Source organism: Diorhabda sublineata, chromosome 8 (assembly GCF_026230105.1).
Source record: "Diorhabda sublineata isolate icDioSubl1.1 chromosome 8, icDioSubl1.1, whole genome shotgun sequence".
In the NCBI taxonomy this organism is placed as follows: Eukaryota; Metazoa; Arthropoda; class Insecta; order Coleoptera; family Chrysomelidae; genus Diorhabda; species Diorhabda sublineata.
The window spans coordinates 1,983,291-2,000,774 of record NC_079481.1 but is presented as its reverse complement, the minus strand read 5'-3'; the positions used below and the strand labels follow the sequence as shown (position 1 = coordinate 2,000,774).

At 33.2% G+C, this 17,484-nt stretch overlaps 3 protein-coding genes across 3 annotated transcripts in view; 1 reads left to right on the top strand and 2 right to left on the bottom strand.

The window, feature by feature from the left end:
- Positions 1-270: 270 nt before the first annotated feature.
- LOC130448158 (synaptotagmin-11) lies at positions 271-13,670 on the bottom strand. Its single transcript, XM_056785398.1, has 8 exons — positions 13,471-13,670; positions 11,803-12,053; positions 11,473-11,714; positions 10,167-10,366; positions 8,756-8,928; positions 8,536-8,692; positions 7,524-7,684; positions 271-4,823 (listed from the first exon to the last, which is right to left on the bottom strand). Exons 1-8 carry the CDS (start codon positions 13,508-13,510, stop codon positions 4,704-4,706), a joined length of 1,344 nt encoding a protein of 447 aa, XP_056641376.1. The 5' UTR covers positions 13,511-13,670; the 3' UTR covers positions 271-4,703.
- The window catches only part of LOC130448157 (pescadillo homolog), an 18,319-nt gene continuing 13,607 nt past the window's right edge, over positions 12,773-17,484 (top strand). Inside the window, exon 1 of the mRNA XM_056785397.1 lies at positions 12,773-12,853. The gene's annotated coding sequence lies outside the window, so the exon portion shown is untranslated. The remainder of the gene's footprint in view (positions 12,854-17,484) is intronic.
- Positions 16,701-17,484, bottom strand: part of LOC130448156 (RNA exonuclease 5) — an 8,321-nt gene continuing 7,537 nt past the window's right edge. Inside the window, exon 6 of the mRNA XM_056785394.1 lies at positions 16,701-17,465. Within this exon, the coding sequence (XP_056641372.1) occupies positions 16,838-17,465 (628 nt within the window). The 3' untranslated portion in view covers positions 16,701-16,837. The remainder of the gene's footprint in view (positions 17,466-17,484) is intronic.

The window sequence follows — 17,484 nt, the reverse complement described above, 5'->3', positions numbered from 1 at the left end:
TGGGTATCAACTCATTTTGACAGCAACTAAAATCTTCTATCTCACTTATTCAGACTCGATCCATTGTGCGCAAGCGTTGTGACTGTTGTAAGGAGAAGTTACATCCCCCGGATGTAACCGTGGCGTCTGTGAGGTAAGCTCCATTTTCGGACATGCGCATTTCAAGTCTAAATGACTGAGACAGATGTATGTATGTCTGCACCGTTGCGTCGTCATCCTTTTCCGGTATTATGAGTATCAATGCGAAGAAAAATAAATGAAATTCAACGGTACTTACTAAACTTTATTTACATACCATAATATCGGATTTAAAATCAATTTTTATAAACAACAATCGCACATTTAGATCAAAAAGAAACTTTTCGTAGCTTTAATATCAAAAAATCTTGTAGTTTACCTAAAATTTTAACGAAACTAAGAAATGTCACAATTTCTCTGTTTTGAAATATATAAAAAAGAAGAAGGAACATCGATTAATTCTAAAGCATAGAGGAGTGGTCCTTCAACACTACTGATCGGGCGGTAATCAATAGAAAACTGAGTTTAGATAGAGCTTCATCTCAATTCGGTGTAATTTCTTCTCCTTCATTATATTCCATATCTGTGAATATTTCACTATAAAGTGATTTTATTTTCTCTGTAGTGATCTTGTAGTTCCTTTTACATGTGACGCTTCTTCATTTCTTCTGTATATTAGTAAAATATTGTTTTCATTAAAAAAAAATAATCCGTACAAAAAAGAAAATTACAAACGTATGTAGTTCGATTCGTAATTTCTAAATCACAAAAAAGCTTAAACTACCATGTTTTTGTTAAAAATAGATTCTTCAATTTCCCTTAATGTTTTTCCATCGATAACCATAATAAAAAAAGAAAAACGTTAAACCGAGGGCCGTTTTTTACTTCAACCTTCTGATAGGTTATAAATAAAAGACAACCAGGTCGTCTGAAATGACAGATTTGCGTTCTTGGCCCCCTTCATCATTACAGGCATCTTTAAACTTCCGACGCCATTCACGCACAACACCATCACTCATGAAGTTTTTCCCATACACACGACAAATTCTCCGATGAATTTCTGCAGCATCAATAATGGCGGACATATCATAGCACAACGCCGACTGACGTCCGAATGGCGGAGTGTGTCGTCTACAACGCATGCCCGCGTAGTGTCTGCACGGACCGATCGGAGGTTGAAATAAAAACGGCCTTCGTACAATGGTTTGATGCTTACTTTATCCTGATATGTTTTTTAACTGAAATCCTCCGGAACAAAGGTTTTAAAGAATCGAAAACTAAACTTTTGACGTAAAACATTCATCTCAGGTTACTTTCGTTTTTTTTTTTCATTCTTAAGTGAGTAGGAGGTCTTCATTCACGATAGGATCATTGTGCACTATCCATTAGCCCATTTCTTCATGATCTGCATTGGACTGATGGTCGACTAGAGACTGATCAGTGACTCTTTGCTGGATTATCTTCTTCTATTTTGAAGAAAAAGGTGAAATTATTCCTCCGGACCAACGCCAGCTATAAATGGTCACTAACTCAACTGTCAACTTTCGATCTGTCACGTAATAATCATGTGACATTATTGACAGCCAAATATGGCGCGCAATTCAAATCTCGCGCTCTTTTTGGAACGTCCATTTCGATGGTAGTCAGTGTCAAAAATTTATTTATGTCAAAACAAATTATAGAAGTGCCCAATCACCATTGTACGAGGAAAAACTATTTTTTTTATAATTGAAAATAGAAAAATAAATTGAAACTTTTCCTATAGGAAATAAATAAATATCAATTTCAAATGTATTTATAATTAATACAGAAATTACCCCGAAACTCTGCGGAAAATTATGAAACGCTATACATTTTGTCGATAGATTTATTTCAATGTTTGTTGTGGCAAATAGCCAGTAGTGCAGTTACTTTTTTTTTAGGAATACAGTTAAAATTTAGTCTATTTGCTACGGGGTGTACTTTCGGTCTCGATATTAACATTTCTTTTCAAAATTCAGTGGTTAGTGACTTAATATTATTGGAATTATAACGAGCCGGTGTCAGATAGTCTTCGAATCAAATAAAAAGTCATTTCACTCAATTGCATAGTTTTGGGGATCGAACTTCTGTATTTTCAAATATATATACTAAAAATATTTTCATTTTCAGCTGAATTTTGAAATATAATTAATTTTATTTACATTCATAGCTATCACTCTTGATGGCTTAGCTTAGACTAAGAACCAGTGCCTGCCAGACATACGCCAAAGTTACACATTTTTGTTCCATTCTTACTACAGTAGTTTAAAATACTCGGGGGGGGGGGGGGGTTGGGCTTAACAACAACTTATCTAAGTGATAAGGGTCTACAATAAATAGATTCATTGTTACTACCAAGGTTATCATCCATATCCAACCGATATGCATATTAGGATACCACGTACACCGTTACCCAAAGATCTACTGTCCCCCATTCATACTGCAATACTGGGGAACCCAGTGTTTACAGCTCCCCTATTATTGGCTCTAGCTGCCAGAGATATTCATCTTCTATTTCACGCCCCCCAGGTGTAGTGCTTTCGAGTTCCGTAGTGTCTCACTTAGAGAAAATGTGAATAAAGGTTTCTTCCTCTTCACAATAGAATCTGGACCCTCTGTTGAATCTAGCCCCTGTAGATTGCCCCTTAATGTCAGGAGAAAAATTCTACCTCCAAAAAGAACGAAGAAAGTTGAACTAGATGTTGATTTATGGTCATATTGAAACGAAGATACTTAAGAGGATTGGATTCACTGTGATATGTTTGGGGAATGGTTGTGGGATGGGGAGGGGGGGGGTGAGAAATACAAGGTTTGATCGAAAATTTAGAAAATATGAATTTTACAAAGGGGTAATGGAAAATTTGGTTAAAAACAAAAAGAGATTGCCACTAGGATAAGGGTAGTACTTTTAAAATAATGAAATCGAATATTTTTTGACTGTACCTCGTAATTAGATGTGTCAGATTATTTATTTTGTGTTGTTTGAATATTTTGCGACAACCATAGACAAATTGTTTGAAGTGTAGTAAGAATGCATAGAAAATTTTTCTAACCTCTCAAAATGAATGTCCGCCAGGCTCTAATTCTCGCTCTATCTGTACGCTTAACCCTAACTAATATCAATGTACATTTAAGAGTGTCAGTGTGCCTAATCTACAAGAGCTTTATAAGAAAAAAAAATTTTTTTGTTTCATGTTTTTAGTAACGCTGACCTTAATGGAAACGAAAATTTTAAAAAATCAAGTTTTCGCTTCTTTTCAAAATTAAATTTCGTATATTTGAACAGATGTATTCCGATGTTGCAATATTGTGCAAAAAATACTTGATTAATAGCGTTACGAAAAACAGAAACAAAAAAAAAATAATGTGGTAATACTGGAAAAAGAAACGATGTGTGAGAAGGCGGTTGGTTTTTTTTCGTTTCAAAAACGCCTTTTTGGAAAATGTAAATGCTGCTATGATTAATATTTTGCTGACATTCGAATCAACCCTCGTAATTAAACAAACTATCAATTCCTATTTCGTTGAAAAATTGCTGAATTCATGATAAAATCGCATAAAGAAAACGACAAATTGCTATGGAAAGTACCGAAATTCTTACACTGGAAAAAATATTTTGTTGTAATAAAACAGTTTTATCAGTGTATTCTGGTCGTTGAAATAATTTACACGCTAGAGGATTGTTCCTGTTCCTATAACGAACAATCGCTCATTACATTGTTGTCGATTTAACGTTTTTCCCTAGATCCCAGGAAAAATATATTGTACATAGTTGCCGATTGAAATTCAAGATATTTTCTACGGTGTTGCCAATTCGATTTTTTCCTGAATATCTTATGATTCATATTTAAAATACGTCTCGCGTTGTTGCCAAGTCAAATCTTCATCCTTCAACTCGGTAAGTTGTAGTTTTCGTGATTATTTTTTGCGTTGTTGCCATTTTCAAATTTTTTCTCGAGATCTTACGATTCGTTTACTTCTATCAATACCATAACCTAAGATCCGGAGAAAAATTGCGCTGTTGCCATTTTGGAATATTTTCTCGACATTTAGCGATCGAAATACGTCTCGCGTTGTTGCCAATACAATTTCTATTTCTCAATAAATCTTGTATCAAAGACATTTCAACCGAAGCGTTATGATACTTTCAACATTGTTGCCGAGTCGAATATTTTTCCTTTAAACTAGAGATATTTTAGTTTTAGCGATTTATACGCTTTAAAAATTCTTCTTTTCTATTAATAAATGATACCGAATCAAATATTTGTTGCGTTGTTGCCATATTGTTTTATTTTTCTCGAGATTTAGTGCTTAAACGTCTAAACATGCATCGCGGTGTTGTCAAATCGTTTACTTCGCCTCAATCCATATCTTATGATCCGGATATTTCTTACATTGTTGCCAAGTCGAATATTTTTCCTCGAAACTAGGGACAAAATATTTCGACTTCAAGGTTTGAAAACTACCAAAAATTTACGTTTGGCAACGGCGTAACTCTGGAATAATGATGAAAAGTGACATTTCCGGCTAAAATTAAACATGGCGATCGGGAAATTAGATCTAAATATTTAATAAATGAATCCGTTCATTTACAAAGTTGATTCGAACGAAATTGTAGATAAATATTTAAACATACAATATTAAATATATAAACGGTGATGGTTTTACTCTCTTAGTTTATGCCATTCGGCTATTTGGCGTCTTGGGGAATTACAGACTTCGTTCCAATGATGTAAAGCCGACCCTGTACATTTCGGACCGCCCAAATCCAACCTTCCTATAACCTAAAACACAACTGTCATTTCAAAGAATACGTGAAATTTCTATTTTACCAAAAAATTCGTTTTCTCTGTGTAGAATAATTTTCACACTATAGCACAATAATGTATTTGGGGGTTGTGATTCTTCTTCTTTTTTATCTAATTTGATAGCTGACAAAGAAAGACGTTTTCGGGACGGAAGCGACGTCATTACGCGCGGTAGTCACGTCATGCTACATCCAACGTGGATCTCATCTTTAATGTATTCGATACCATTCATCTCATATGTCATCTGTCATTCATCACATGCCACTTCATTTTGTGTTCTATAATTTTATATTTCACGTGTTTCTGTCATTCATCATGTGTTCCGTGTCGTCGATGTTGTATTATCCTTACTAAATTTCATACTCCGTGTCATCTGTCATCCATCAAATGTCCTATGATCCAATCTGTCACTGCCTGTAGCCTCCTATCATCCCATATTTTAAGTGTTCCGTCAATTATCCTATATTCCGTGTCATTTATTTTAATTCGTGTCATCTGTCAACTATTATGTGTTCCGAGTTGTCCATCTTGTATTATATGTACTAAATTTCATATTCCGTGTCATCTGTCATCCATCAAATGTCCTATGATCCAATCTGTCACTGCCTGTAGCCTCCTATCATCCCATATTTTAAGTGTTCCGTCAATTATCCTATATTCCGTGTCATTTATTTTAATTCGTGTCATCTGTCAACTATTATGTGTTCCGAGTTGTCCATCTTGTATTATATGTACTAAATTTCATATTCCGTGTCATCTGTCATCCATCAAATGTCCTATGATCCAATCTGTCACTGCCTGTAGCCTCCTATCATCCCATATTTCAAGTGTTCCGTCAATTATCCTATATTCCGTGTCATTTATTTTAATTCGTGTCATCTGTCAACTATTATGTGTTCCGAGTTGTCCATCTTGTATTATATGTACTAAATTTCATATTCCGTGTCATCTGTCATCCATCAAATGTCCTATGATCCAATCTGTCACTGCCTGTAGCCTCCTATCATCCCATATTTCAAGTGTTCCGTCAATTATCCTGTATTCCGTGTCATTTATTTTAATTCGTGTCATCTGTCAACTATTATATGTTCCGAGTTGTCCATCTTGTATTATATGTACTAAATTTCATATTCCGTGTCATCTGTCATCCATCAAATGTCCTATGATCCAATCTGTCACTGCCTGTAGCCTCCTATCATCCCATATTTCAAGTGTTCCGTCAATTATCCTGTATTCCGTGTCATTTATTTTAATTCGTGTCATCTGTCAACTATCATATGTTCCGAGTTGTCCATCTTGTATTATATGTACTAAATTTCATATTCCGTGTCATCTGTCATCCATCAAATGTCCTATGATCCAATCTGTCACTGCCTGTAGCCTCCTATCATCCCATATTTCAAGTGTTCCGTCAATTATCCTATATTCCGTGTCATTTATTTTAATTCGTGTCATCTGTCAACTATTATGTGTTCCGAGTTGTCCATCTTGTATTATATGTACTAAATTTCATATTCCGTGTCATCTGTCATCCATCAAATGTCCTATGATCCAATCTGTCACTGCCTGTAGCCTCCTATCATCCCATATTTCAAGTGTTCCGTCAATTATCCTGTATTCCGTGTCATTTATTTTAATTCGTGTCATCTGTCAACTATTATATGTTCCGAGTTGTCCATCTTGTATTATATGTACTAAATTTCATATTCCGTGTCATCTGTCATCCATCAAATGTCCTATGATCCAATCTGTCACTGCCTGTAGCCTCCTATCATCCCATATTTCAAGTGTTCCGTCAATTATCCTGTATTCCGTGTCATTTATTTTAATTCGTGTCATCTGTCAACTATCATATGTTCCGAGTTGTCCATCTTGTATTATATGTACTAAATTTCATATTCCGTGTCATCTGTCATCCATCAAATGTCCTATGATCCAATCTGTCACTGCCTGTAGCCTCCTATCATCCCATATTTCAAGTGTTCCGTCAATTATCCTATATTCCGTGTCATTTATTTTAATTCGTGTCATCTGTCAACTATTATGTGTTCCGAGTTGTCCATCTTGTATTATATGTACTAAATTTCATATTCCGTGTCATCTGTCATCCATCAAATGTCCTATGATCCAATCTGTCACTGCCTGTAGCCTCCTATCATCCCATATTTCAAGTGTTCCGTCAATTATCCTGTATTCCGTGTCATTTATTTTAATTCGTGTCATCTGTCAACTATTATATGTTCCGAGTTGTCCATCTTGTATTATATGTACTAAATTTCATATTACGTGTCATCTGTCATCTATCAAATGTCCTATGATCCAATCTGTCACTGCCTGTAGCCTCCTATCATCCCATATTTCAAGTGTTCCGTCAATTATCCTGTATTCCGTGTCATTTATTTTAATTCGTGTCATCTGTCAACTATTATGTGTTCCGTGTTGTCCATCTTGTATTATATGTACTAAATTTCATATTCCGTGTCATCTGTCATCTATCGGGTGTCCTACAATTCAATCCGTCACTGTCTAAAATGTCAATGATTCTGTCGTTCGTCTTCTATTCTGTGTCATTAATCTTATAATTCGTGTCATCTGTCATCTATGTCACTTGAATTTTTGCTAGTGTAAATATTATTGGAAATAATGAAAAACGAGAAATTTTGGAAATGTTCGTACCTCATTTTTAGTAACTCGATCCCAATCTAACAGTAAGAATTCTAAATTAACCCCTTCTAAACCTTCTCCAGCTTGGGGTATATCGAATACGAAACTTTCATTGAATACCGGACTAAGAGTTCTTTTTTTGACGTGGGTCTTCTTTTTGGCAATGCGTTGACCTATAAAAATTTAAAATATTTAAAAATAAAACGAAAAACTTGAAAAATATAGAATAATTGTATGACATCTGTCAACTGTCAACCTAAAATTGAACGTAAAACTTTAGAATTACAGTGGACCAAAGATTAAAAAAAAAAAACGTGAAAAATATCGAATAATTGGATGACAGCTGTCAACTGTTAACCTAAAATTGAACGTCAAACTTCAAAACTACAGTGGGCCGAATATTAAAAAAAGACAAACGTGAAAAATATCGAATAATTGTATGACAGCTGTCAACTGTCAACCTAAAATTGAACGTCAAACTTCAAAACTACAGTGGACCGAATATTAAAAAAAGACAAACGTGAAAAATATCGAATAATTGTATGACAGCTGTCAACTGTCAACCTAAAATTGAACGTCAAACTTTAGAACTACAGTGGACCAAAGATTAAAAAAAAAAACGTGAAAAATATCGAATAATTGGATGACAGCTGTCAACTGTTAACCTAAAATTGAACGTCAAACTTCAAAACTACAGTGGACCGAATATTAAAAAAAAAGACAAACGTGAAAAATATCGAATAATTGTATGACAGCTGTCAACTGTCAACCTAAAAATAAACGTCAAACTTCAAAACTACAGTGGACCGAATATTAAAAAAAAAAGACAAACGTGAAAAATATCGAATAATTGTATGACAGCTGTCAACTGTCAACCTAAAATTGAACGTCAAACTTTAGAACTACAGTGGACCAAAGATTAAAAAAAAAAACGTGAAAAATATCGAATAATTGGATGACAGCTGTCAACTGTTAACCTAAAATTGAACGTCAAACGCCAAATTAAATAAGTATAATAACTCACCATTAAAAAGAAGATAAATTTTCACGTACGGATCCGCGAGTCCGGTGACGTCCATTTTGGGTAAATTACGCGCCTTCAGTACGACAACTGTCAATCTGTTCGCAGCCGGTTGCCAACATAAAGATACCAAAATATCCCCCCTACCTTGCGATCGAATCTACGAGAAACGAAAAAAACGATAAATAAAATAACCAAATTTGTATTTAGAAAATTTCTAAACCTTCAAACTTCTCGGTTGAATTTCCCGACATACCGCCATCTGTTGGGTTTCGATTTGTGCTGTATCGACGGAATTTAAAGCGCAAAAAACTTCACCTATTATGTCATCCCGACTGTACCTGTCGAAACTGAGGATGACGAAATGCAAAGTTATATTTTGAAGTTGATTGAAAGCTGAAAATAAAATTCAAATTTAATCCCCTATATGGATAACGGTGTCTATTTATGAAATTATTATAATCATTCAATCGCTTGTGCAGGCAACCTTAGAAGAATAGAAGAAGACCTCACGCCGATATAAACCTGTCAAACATGGATGACGACCAATAAAACTGAACAGAAATTGGAAATATGGCAGAGAAGGAAACTAAGAAAAATTTTTGGAGGATATATAATATTTCTCTCAATTTTTCATCATTTTCCAGGCGATTTCCACCGAAATTGTTTTGGACTTCGTACACAGAAAACTTTCCACTTGGATTTCTGTTTTTTCCGTACACGTGCACCCAAAAACTTGCCTTTGAAACTTTCTATCTTCTAAAATGGCTCTTGGCTATCCTTTCATGGGTTTTCCGACATCAGGATAGCGCTAAATCTGGTAAATACGGTGGATGCGTTCATATCTGAAAGGCTTCTCTCGAAACGGCTCTAACTTGGCTTGTTTTGGGTTTCTCAATATCAAGAATGATTCTGGACGACTCCAAAATACCGAATCTGATAAGTACCGAGGATAATTACCACTTCTGGAATGTCTTTCATCCTTTTCCAATATCAGAAATGTTTTGCAAAGGCCCAAAATGGTTTTCATCCATCCCATCGTGGTTTTCCCATTGTCGGGAGTGATTTTGGAAGAGCCAGAACCGCCAAATGTGGCTGTACAACAACAGGAAATTCTGTCACTTTATTTCCTTCAAAATGGCTCCCATCTATCCCATAGTGACTTTCCTAATGGCAGGAACGATTCAGCACAAACCTAAGTGCTAAATCTATTGAATATGGTGAACGTTGAACCATGGAAAGTCCATGAGAATTTCCCCTTCTGCAGGAAGCAGAAAGAAAAACGTTTCGGGGGAGTTTTAGTCGGTAAAAGTCCCAAGAAGAAAAAAAAAACATTTCGTTAGCTTTTTCGGCACTTTTTTCGACTTTTCACAACACTGTAAACACTAAACCGTTTATATATTAGCAGATAGACAAGCCGGAACTGGTTCAATAGTGCGAACGACTCGTGTAAATAGATACGCAAAAAGTATTTTTAGATTCCGCCTCGTATATTAATTTCCTCGATGTGAGGAATTTAAAATTTTTGTTTTTCAAATATTCATACACAAGTCGGTGAAGAAAAATCACGAATTTTCCCATAACGTCGAGGTAATTTTCCTTAAGAGAAATAAAAAGGACAAAAGGGCACGTACCTATGCCGTAAAAAGTGAAATCTTCGTCGTAAACGGGATTTCTGGTGTTTCTCAGTACGCGAGTTTTCACTTTATGTTGCTTATCGGGCAGAAGTTGTAATTTTACGTATGGGTCGCTCGATCCCAAACTGCTATCTTTAGCCGGCAAATCTCGACATCTTACTACCGAGACTATCAAGGCGTTCTTGTCGTTTTTATATCTAAGAAAGAAAAAGAAAACGTTGCACTATATACTACAAACACGATTAGTCAAAAATATATCTCACAAAAAGAACAAATATATACACCGGTGAACGCAATCAGCACAAGGATCCTTCGCGAACGGCCAGGAGTCCCGCGACTGCGAGGGGAGTTCGTTTAGCGACATCTAGCGGAGGCGATCCGCGACCCCAGACTGTCAGTAAACGAAAATAGTGAAAGTGTTTTTTGGGCGAACGCGCGCATAGTGCATAGTGAATAGTGGAAATTTTTTTGACTGAATCCGATTTAATTTTGTATTTTTTTGGACGTCCGTGCGTATTGGGGTTACTGCTATGCTCGAATCATCTAACAACTCTTTAAATCAATTGAAGTAGTCGAAGAATTCCTCTATGTATATCCGTAGACAAAATAACTTACATTCCCAGCCTCTTAAAGCCAGAAGAAGAACATTTAATAACAGATGTTAGATAATAAGCATATTTTAGCGTTAAAAACATCTACAGGGTGGTCTTGAAACAAGGTAGTTCCGTGATTTCGTTAAAAGCATGACCACAAATCGCGAAAATGAAAATTTTTTATATAGAATTTCGAAAAATTCATAAACTGATAATATACGGAGTATTTAGGGGAAAAAATGGTCATTTGACAACAGCGCAATACCATTTATCGGTTCGTGAGATATTTAAATGTTTACATACTTTGAACTAACCCTGTAGTATATATCAAATTGTCGATAAATGAGGTTTTGAGAATAATACTTTTTAATTTTCGCGCCAAAACGGATATATATGATACGGTGACGTATCTATGACTTCCTTTTTTAAAATTTGAGGTTATGTTGTTTGACGTGAAAATGGGTAAAATTACGAAAAATTCGATAATTAATACATTTTTTTTTGAAAACTTTTATTGAAAACTGTTTAGAAACTAAATGTAAACCACGAACATAACCTACAAATGCTAATTATTTATTAAGAACTCCATTGGCACTATAAATAGTTTAAATTGTATAATCATTAAAAAATAATGGAAATAATTCAACTTATACCGAAAAAAAAAGTTATACAGTGTTGTTAAAAAATATTTATTCCAAAAAAAAGCGTACCTGAGTTTGAAAACAAGTTGTCCTAAATAAGAAGCGTTCTGTTGTAAGTTCTTTTCGTTAACCTCGATTTCTTCCTTAGTAGGTAACGTATTTTTCTCGTTTTCCGTATTGTAAATCGCCGAGACTTCGGCTTTAGCAATGGGTTCATGTACGGGTTTCGTATCGATCTGATTATTAATTACTCCACTCTCCAAAGGTCCAACTACGCTTCCAGTAGGACTTGGAGTATGAGGTGTAGACATCTATCACAAAGACACACCAAAATCATATTCAATATGATATATAAGCACGAAAATAATCATAAATTGATATTTGTCTTCTAAAACCTACCCCTGGTGGTGTTTTAGAAGGACCAGTCGGACTGGGGCTCTTCTTCAGATAATGAGTTCCACCCGTAGAACCCGCGGGACTCTTAACTGCTGTCGGTCGTTTGTGGGTGTGGAAAGCTAACGGTTGATCAGGTCCATGTCGTTTATGAGAGTTCAGAACTTTTCTCTTGTAGCAATACCAAGTTACTGCCAGCATCAGCAAACCAAAAACGAGACCGCCAAGACATAGTCCGATAATTGTTGTATAGCCGACTGGAATATCAAAAATCATTTCATCATTTGTTTTAGTTTGTTGATGTTATCTAACAAAAGTTTTACACTAGAACATTTAACGTTAAGTATTTATGCACTTAGATACAATTATTCCTTTAATACTTCATTAATTCTAAGCAAAAATTTAAAATATCCCGACACAATCTAACGTTTACCCGCCAAGCAACATGGCAGACTGACAAGATCACTGGTTCGATAATAATCAATAATTATTTTAAAACAGAATAAAATCCTATTCGATTGAGATCATTAAATCTTTACTCCAACGTCATATCCAATAAACATAGAAAATAAATCAAAATGGCTAATGTTACTTTGTTGTGTACGTAAATATTTTCACTATTTAAGTTTCAATTACTAAGAATTATTTCTTATTTACAGTTAATTTGCAAAAAAATTAAAATTTTATTGATCTACCGATTTGTCCGAATACGCTATAAAACAAAGTAAGATGTTGTCGGAGTTGCTTACGACATAATATTCCCGGTACACGTTATATTAGATATAATAAATCTTAACGTTAATCCAGAAATGCTGTTAATAGTTCTAAATAAGTTTATTACTGTGAAATAAGATGAAAATATTAGAATTATAAACATTATAATGAAATAATAAGGTATAAAAACACAGTATTTTATAGTTGAAAGTGTATGTTTTTAGTATTATTGACATAATATGTGTTTACTAAAGTTTATTGTTACTGTAGTGTTAAGATGAATTTCATAGACTTATTTTAAAGATATCGAGATCATAGGTGGGTACAAGATTTACTTAAAAAGGTAAGTACTAGAAATAATTTGTGCTATTTCTCAGAAACAAAAAAAATATTGATTTATTGGTACTTGTTTATAAATTACTTTGACGATGTTTTATTGACATAGAATAAACAATAAGAAAAAACATAGATCTCATTGTTTGGAGTAAAATGAAGGTAACACAGGTTATTTAGTTAGTAAGTAACGACGTAAATGCCCCTAAATAAAACAAGGTAATGTGCAAGAAATTGTTTTAACAGCTGATGATTTTATAGTTCACTTTTATAAAAAAATATTACATTTTACACTGAAATACAAACGCCTCTATATTATAATAAATTAACTATTCGAAAATTTGGTTTAATTCATTGATTCGATTAATAAAAGATCGATTATATTGGTAATAACTTATCGAATATAATTACTATTGATTGATAAATTCATTTTCGAGTTTATGTATTCAACAATCGTAAGACGTAAAAAAACTAATCGATATTAATGCGTTCAAGAACAAACAATGAAAATATCTACAAATTAAGAGATAAAAATGGAATTTCAATGTATAATTTAAAGAAAAAACTAATAATTGCATATACTTTTAACAATAAATAATTCGCATTGATAGAATATAAATAACTTACCGCCCTGGACGTGTTTCATTTTGGGGCCCTCTTCGGCCATAATCGAAATGGTAGCACTTATCCCGATTATTAATAAGAGCACCAGAGAAACAAAATGTTATCGCGTTTATGTCAACGATTTTTCCACCGAGGAAACCTCCGGTAAGAATTTCCACTTAGTCATAGACGTAAGGGATGATCAATACTATGTGTTGACGTTTGCGCAATGGAGAAATGTCAAATAAAAGGGGGAGTTAGAATGTGCGGGGTTGTCTAATTTAATCTCAAGCAGAGGGTGGGATTTATGTAAACAAAGTTCAATGGAAATAAAATTAATTGTCGTAGAAGTAATATTTGTAGTATTCAACATTGAACCCTTTATAGAAAGTCACGGTAGCATAAGAACGAAATTTAAGATTTGAAGTAAAACTCATAATTTCAAAAAATCTGAATGATTTAGATTTAGTGATTTGGGAGGCTCTAATCAGTGATGTTTTCAATTGTTTATTATAGTGTATAGATTCAAACTGACTACAGGAGATGTTAGCGTTTAAAAAAAGCTTTATTATACAGTGTCACTCGAAAGTTTGTACAGGAACATGTCACAAAAAAGTTTTTTAATAAAACTATTTATGTTTTATCATTTCAATTATTGTAAATAGTGAAAAACTTGAAGATTTCGTGAAAAATATTTTTTATTATCGAAAATTGTCATATTTCTTCATAGAATTATTATTTTCAAGTTAATATAGGGTCTATCTGAAAATTCGGTGACGTAGAGTATGGTCACTAAACAATTCGGATTGTTTAAACGGAAATGTTCAAAAATATTTGTATCTTAATATATTTCTATCGAAATTTGTCATATTTTTCCATAGTATTATTATTTTCTTGAATAATTTTCATTTTAATTCATTGAAAAGTGACTTTGACAGAATTTGCATTTGTCTATGGTTATATGACGTAGATCATATGTCATAACTTTATACAAAATTATTATTTAAATGTATATATAGATATTTGTCAATGGTTGAGTGATGTACTGTTGAATAATTAATGATTTATTGTTATAAACATAACTCAGTAGAATAATTTCTTATTTACAATAAGTAAACAATTGTTAGGTATTTCCTTAGACCATAGAGTACTACTTTATATTTTAAGGTATTTCTATGATGCTTTTCATGTCATGGAGAAGTTTCTAAAATGGGAATGAAATAAGAGTGTGGTTAGTATTTACGTAAAAAAGAAGAATATTTTAAAAATATTTTCATTCATGTTGTTTTTATTTTGAAATATGTCGTATTGGATAAAATCATTATTATTTTAATTGTTATATAGAGTCTATGCATAAAATAAAAGCGATTCCAAAAACAAATCAATGGTTTTATTGAATAATTTATTATTCGACATATGACATTTGATTATAATTAGGTTAACTTCGAAAGAGTCCGATATTTATCAATGTCTTAGTGATTTTCATTATAGTCATAGGAGAAATCTAAGGTTTTAGCGGGAATTTTGAAAAATATTTTCATTTACCAAGTTTCTTCATAGAAATCTGTCATATAATATCTTAAAATAATCAATTTAATGTTTATACAGGGTCATCTATAAAATGAAAGCGATTTTAATCAAAATTAGATAACTCTGGAGGGGATTCTACATTTATCTAAGGTTCAGTGACATAAATTATACTAACGGAACAGTTCAGAGCGTTTTAGCGGGAATTTTGAAAAATATTTGCATATACATAGTTTTTTTACGGAAAAATATATTTTGTCATAAAATTATCATTTTGGTGTTTATATAGGGACTAGTTATAAAATAGAAGCAATTTTAATTAAAATTAGATAACTCTGAAGGGGATTCTACATTTATCTATGGTTTAATGACGTAAATCATACTAACGGAACAGTTCTGAGCGTTTTAGCGGGAATTTGGAAAAATTATTTGCATCTACATAGTTTTTTCAAGGAAAAATATGATATTTTGTCATAAAACTATCATTTTGATGTTTATATAGGGACTAGTTATAAAATAGAAGCAATTTTAATTAAAATTAGATAACTCTGAAGGGGATTCTACATTTATCTATGGTTTAATGACGTAAATCATACTAACGGAACAGTTCTGAGCGTTTTAGCGGGAATTTTGAAAAATTATTTGCATCTACATAGTTTTTTCAAGGAAAAATATGACATTTTGTCATAAAACTATCATTTTGATGTTTATATAGGGACTAGTTATAAAATAGAAGCAATTTTAATTAAAATTAGATAACTCTGAAGGGGATTCTACATTTATCTATGGTTTAATGACGTAAATCATACTAACGGAACAGTTCTGAGCGTTTTAGCGGGAATTTTGAAAAATTATTTGCATCTACATAGTTTTTTCAAGGAAAAATATGACATTTTGTCATAAAACTATCATTTTGATGTTTATATAGGGACTAGTTATAAAATAGAAGCAATTTTAATTAAAATTAGATAACTCTGAAGGGGATTCTACATTTATCTATGGTTTAATGACGTAAATCATACTAACGGAACAGTTCTGAGCGTTTTAGCGGGAATTTTGAAAAATTATTTGCATCTACATAGTTTTTTCAAGGAAAAATATGACATTTTGTCATAAAACTATCATTTTGATGTTTATATAGGGACTAGTTATAAAATAGAAGTATTTTTAGTTAAAATTAGATAACTCTGAAGGGGATTCTACATTTATCTATGGTTTAATGACGTAAATCATACTAACGGAACAGTTCTGAGCGTTTTAGCGGGAATTTTGAAAAATTATTTGTATCTACATAGTTTTTTTATGGAAAAATAAGATATTTTGTCATAAAATTATTATTTTAATGTTTTTATGGGGTCTATCTATAAAATATATGATATAATTCTTATTTAGAGGAAAAATTATGGCGTGATGAATAGATTTTTTCTTTTTTTTTTCAATCTATATGATTCCACAAGTACCGAATATAAAAAATATTCTAGAAAATCGACAGGGGTGTAAAAACCGAAGCAAAATAGACAAATTTATGGTAATATCCGAAATTAGTAGTATTAGTACCAGGGCGAGTCAATAATTATTCGAATAATAAATAGCAACGTCGATTTCGTCGATATTTTTTTGTATAAAATATTTTTTTTATGAATTATCCCATTGAAAACTATGTAATCGATCAAATTACGCTCTTGTATACGAGGAGGATAAAAAATAACAAAAGAAAAAACAACAACAACCGTGAAAAAATGTTGATTTATTGTAAAAAAAAAAATGATACGAACAAGTTTTCTCAAATTTCCGAGGAAAGAAAAAAATAACGAATCATAGAAAATATATACACGGGTATCTTCTAGACGAACTGTACAAAACTCTAAACGTCCTTTTTGATCTGCATAAAACAAACGCCGTTCGCCTGTTTGTGTCCACCGAACAATACCAAAATCAAACTCGGACTGACGCTACGTTCGTAAATTTCCTTTATCCATTTATCTATGTTCTTGAATATCTTGCAATTGTTACCGTCCAGTTGGTTATTGGAAACGCGCAGATGCGCCACGTTCAAAGAATTATCCTTCAGGGTATCCAAATACGTTACAATCACTTCCCGATTAGATTTGCCCGAGCTGCAGGTCACGTTCGAAACGTTCTTTTCGTCGCCTTTGTCGACGTAGAATTTGTATTTCGACCCGATTTCGTCTACGCCGACGACGTTCGCTTTTTTGTCGATTTTCACGCACTGCCGCAACATGCTGGTGGCGTACTGAGCAGTACCCATCTCGGGGTAGGTCCTTATGTCGTTGTTTACGCCTCCCATGACGGCGTCGCCGTAGTAAAGGTGTTTGCGGAGACGTAATTTCACCAATTTCATACAGGCCAAACTGTCTTCCGTCGAACAATGACCGTGTTGACCGACTTGGATTTTTTCCTTCAAAAATTCCCTAGCCAAAGTCTGAAGTTTCGTTTTTCTCGTTCTATCTCCGGTTATGTTGTAGATTACGCTACAAAAAAAAAACATTA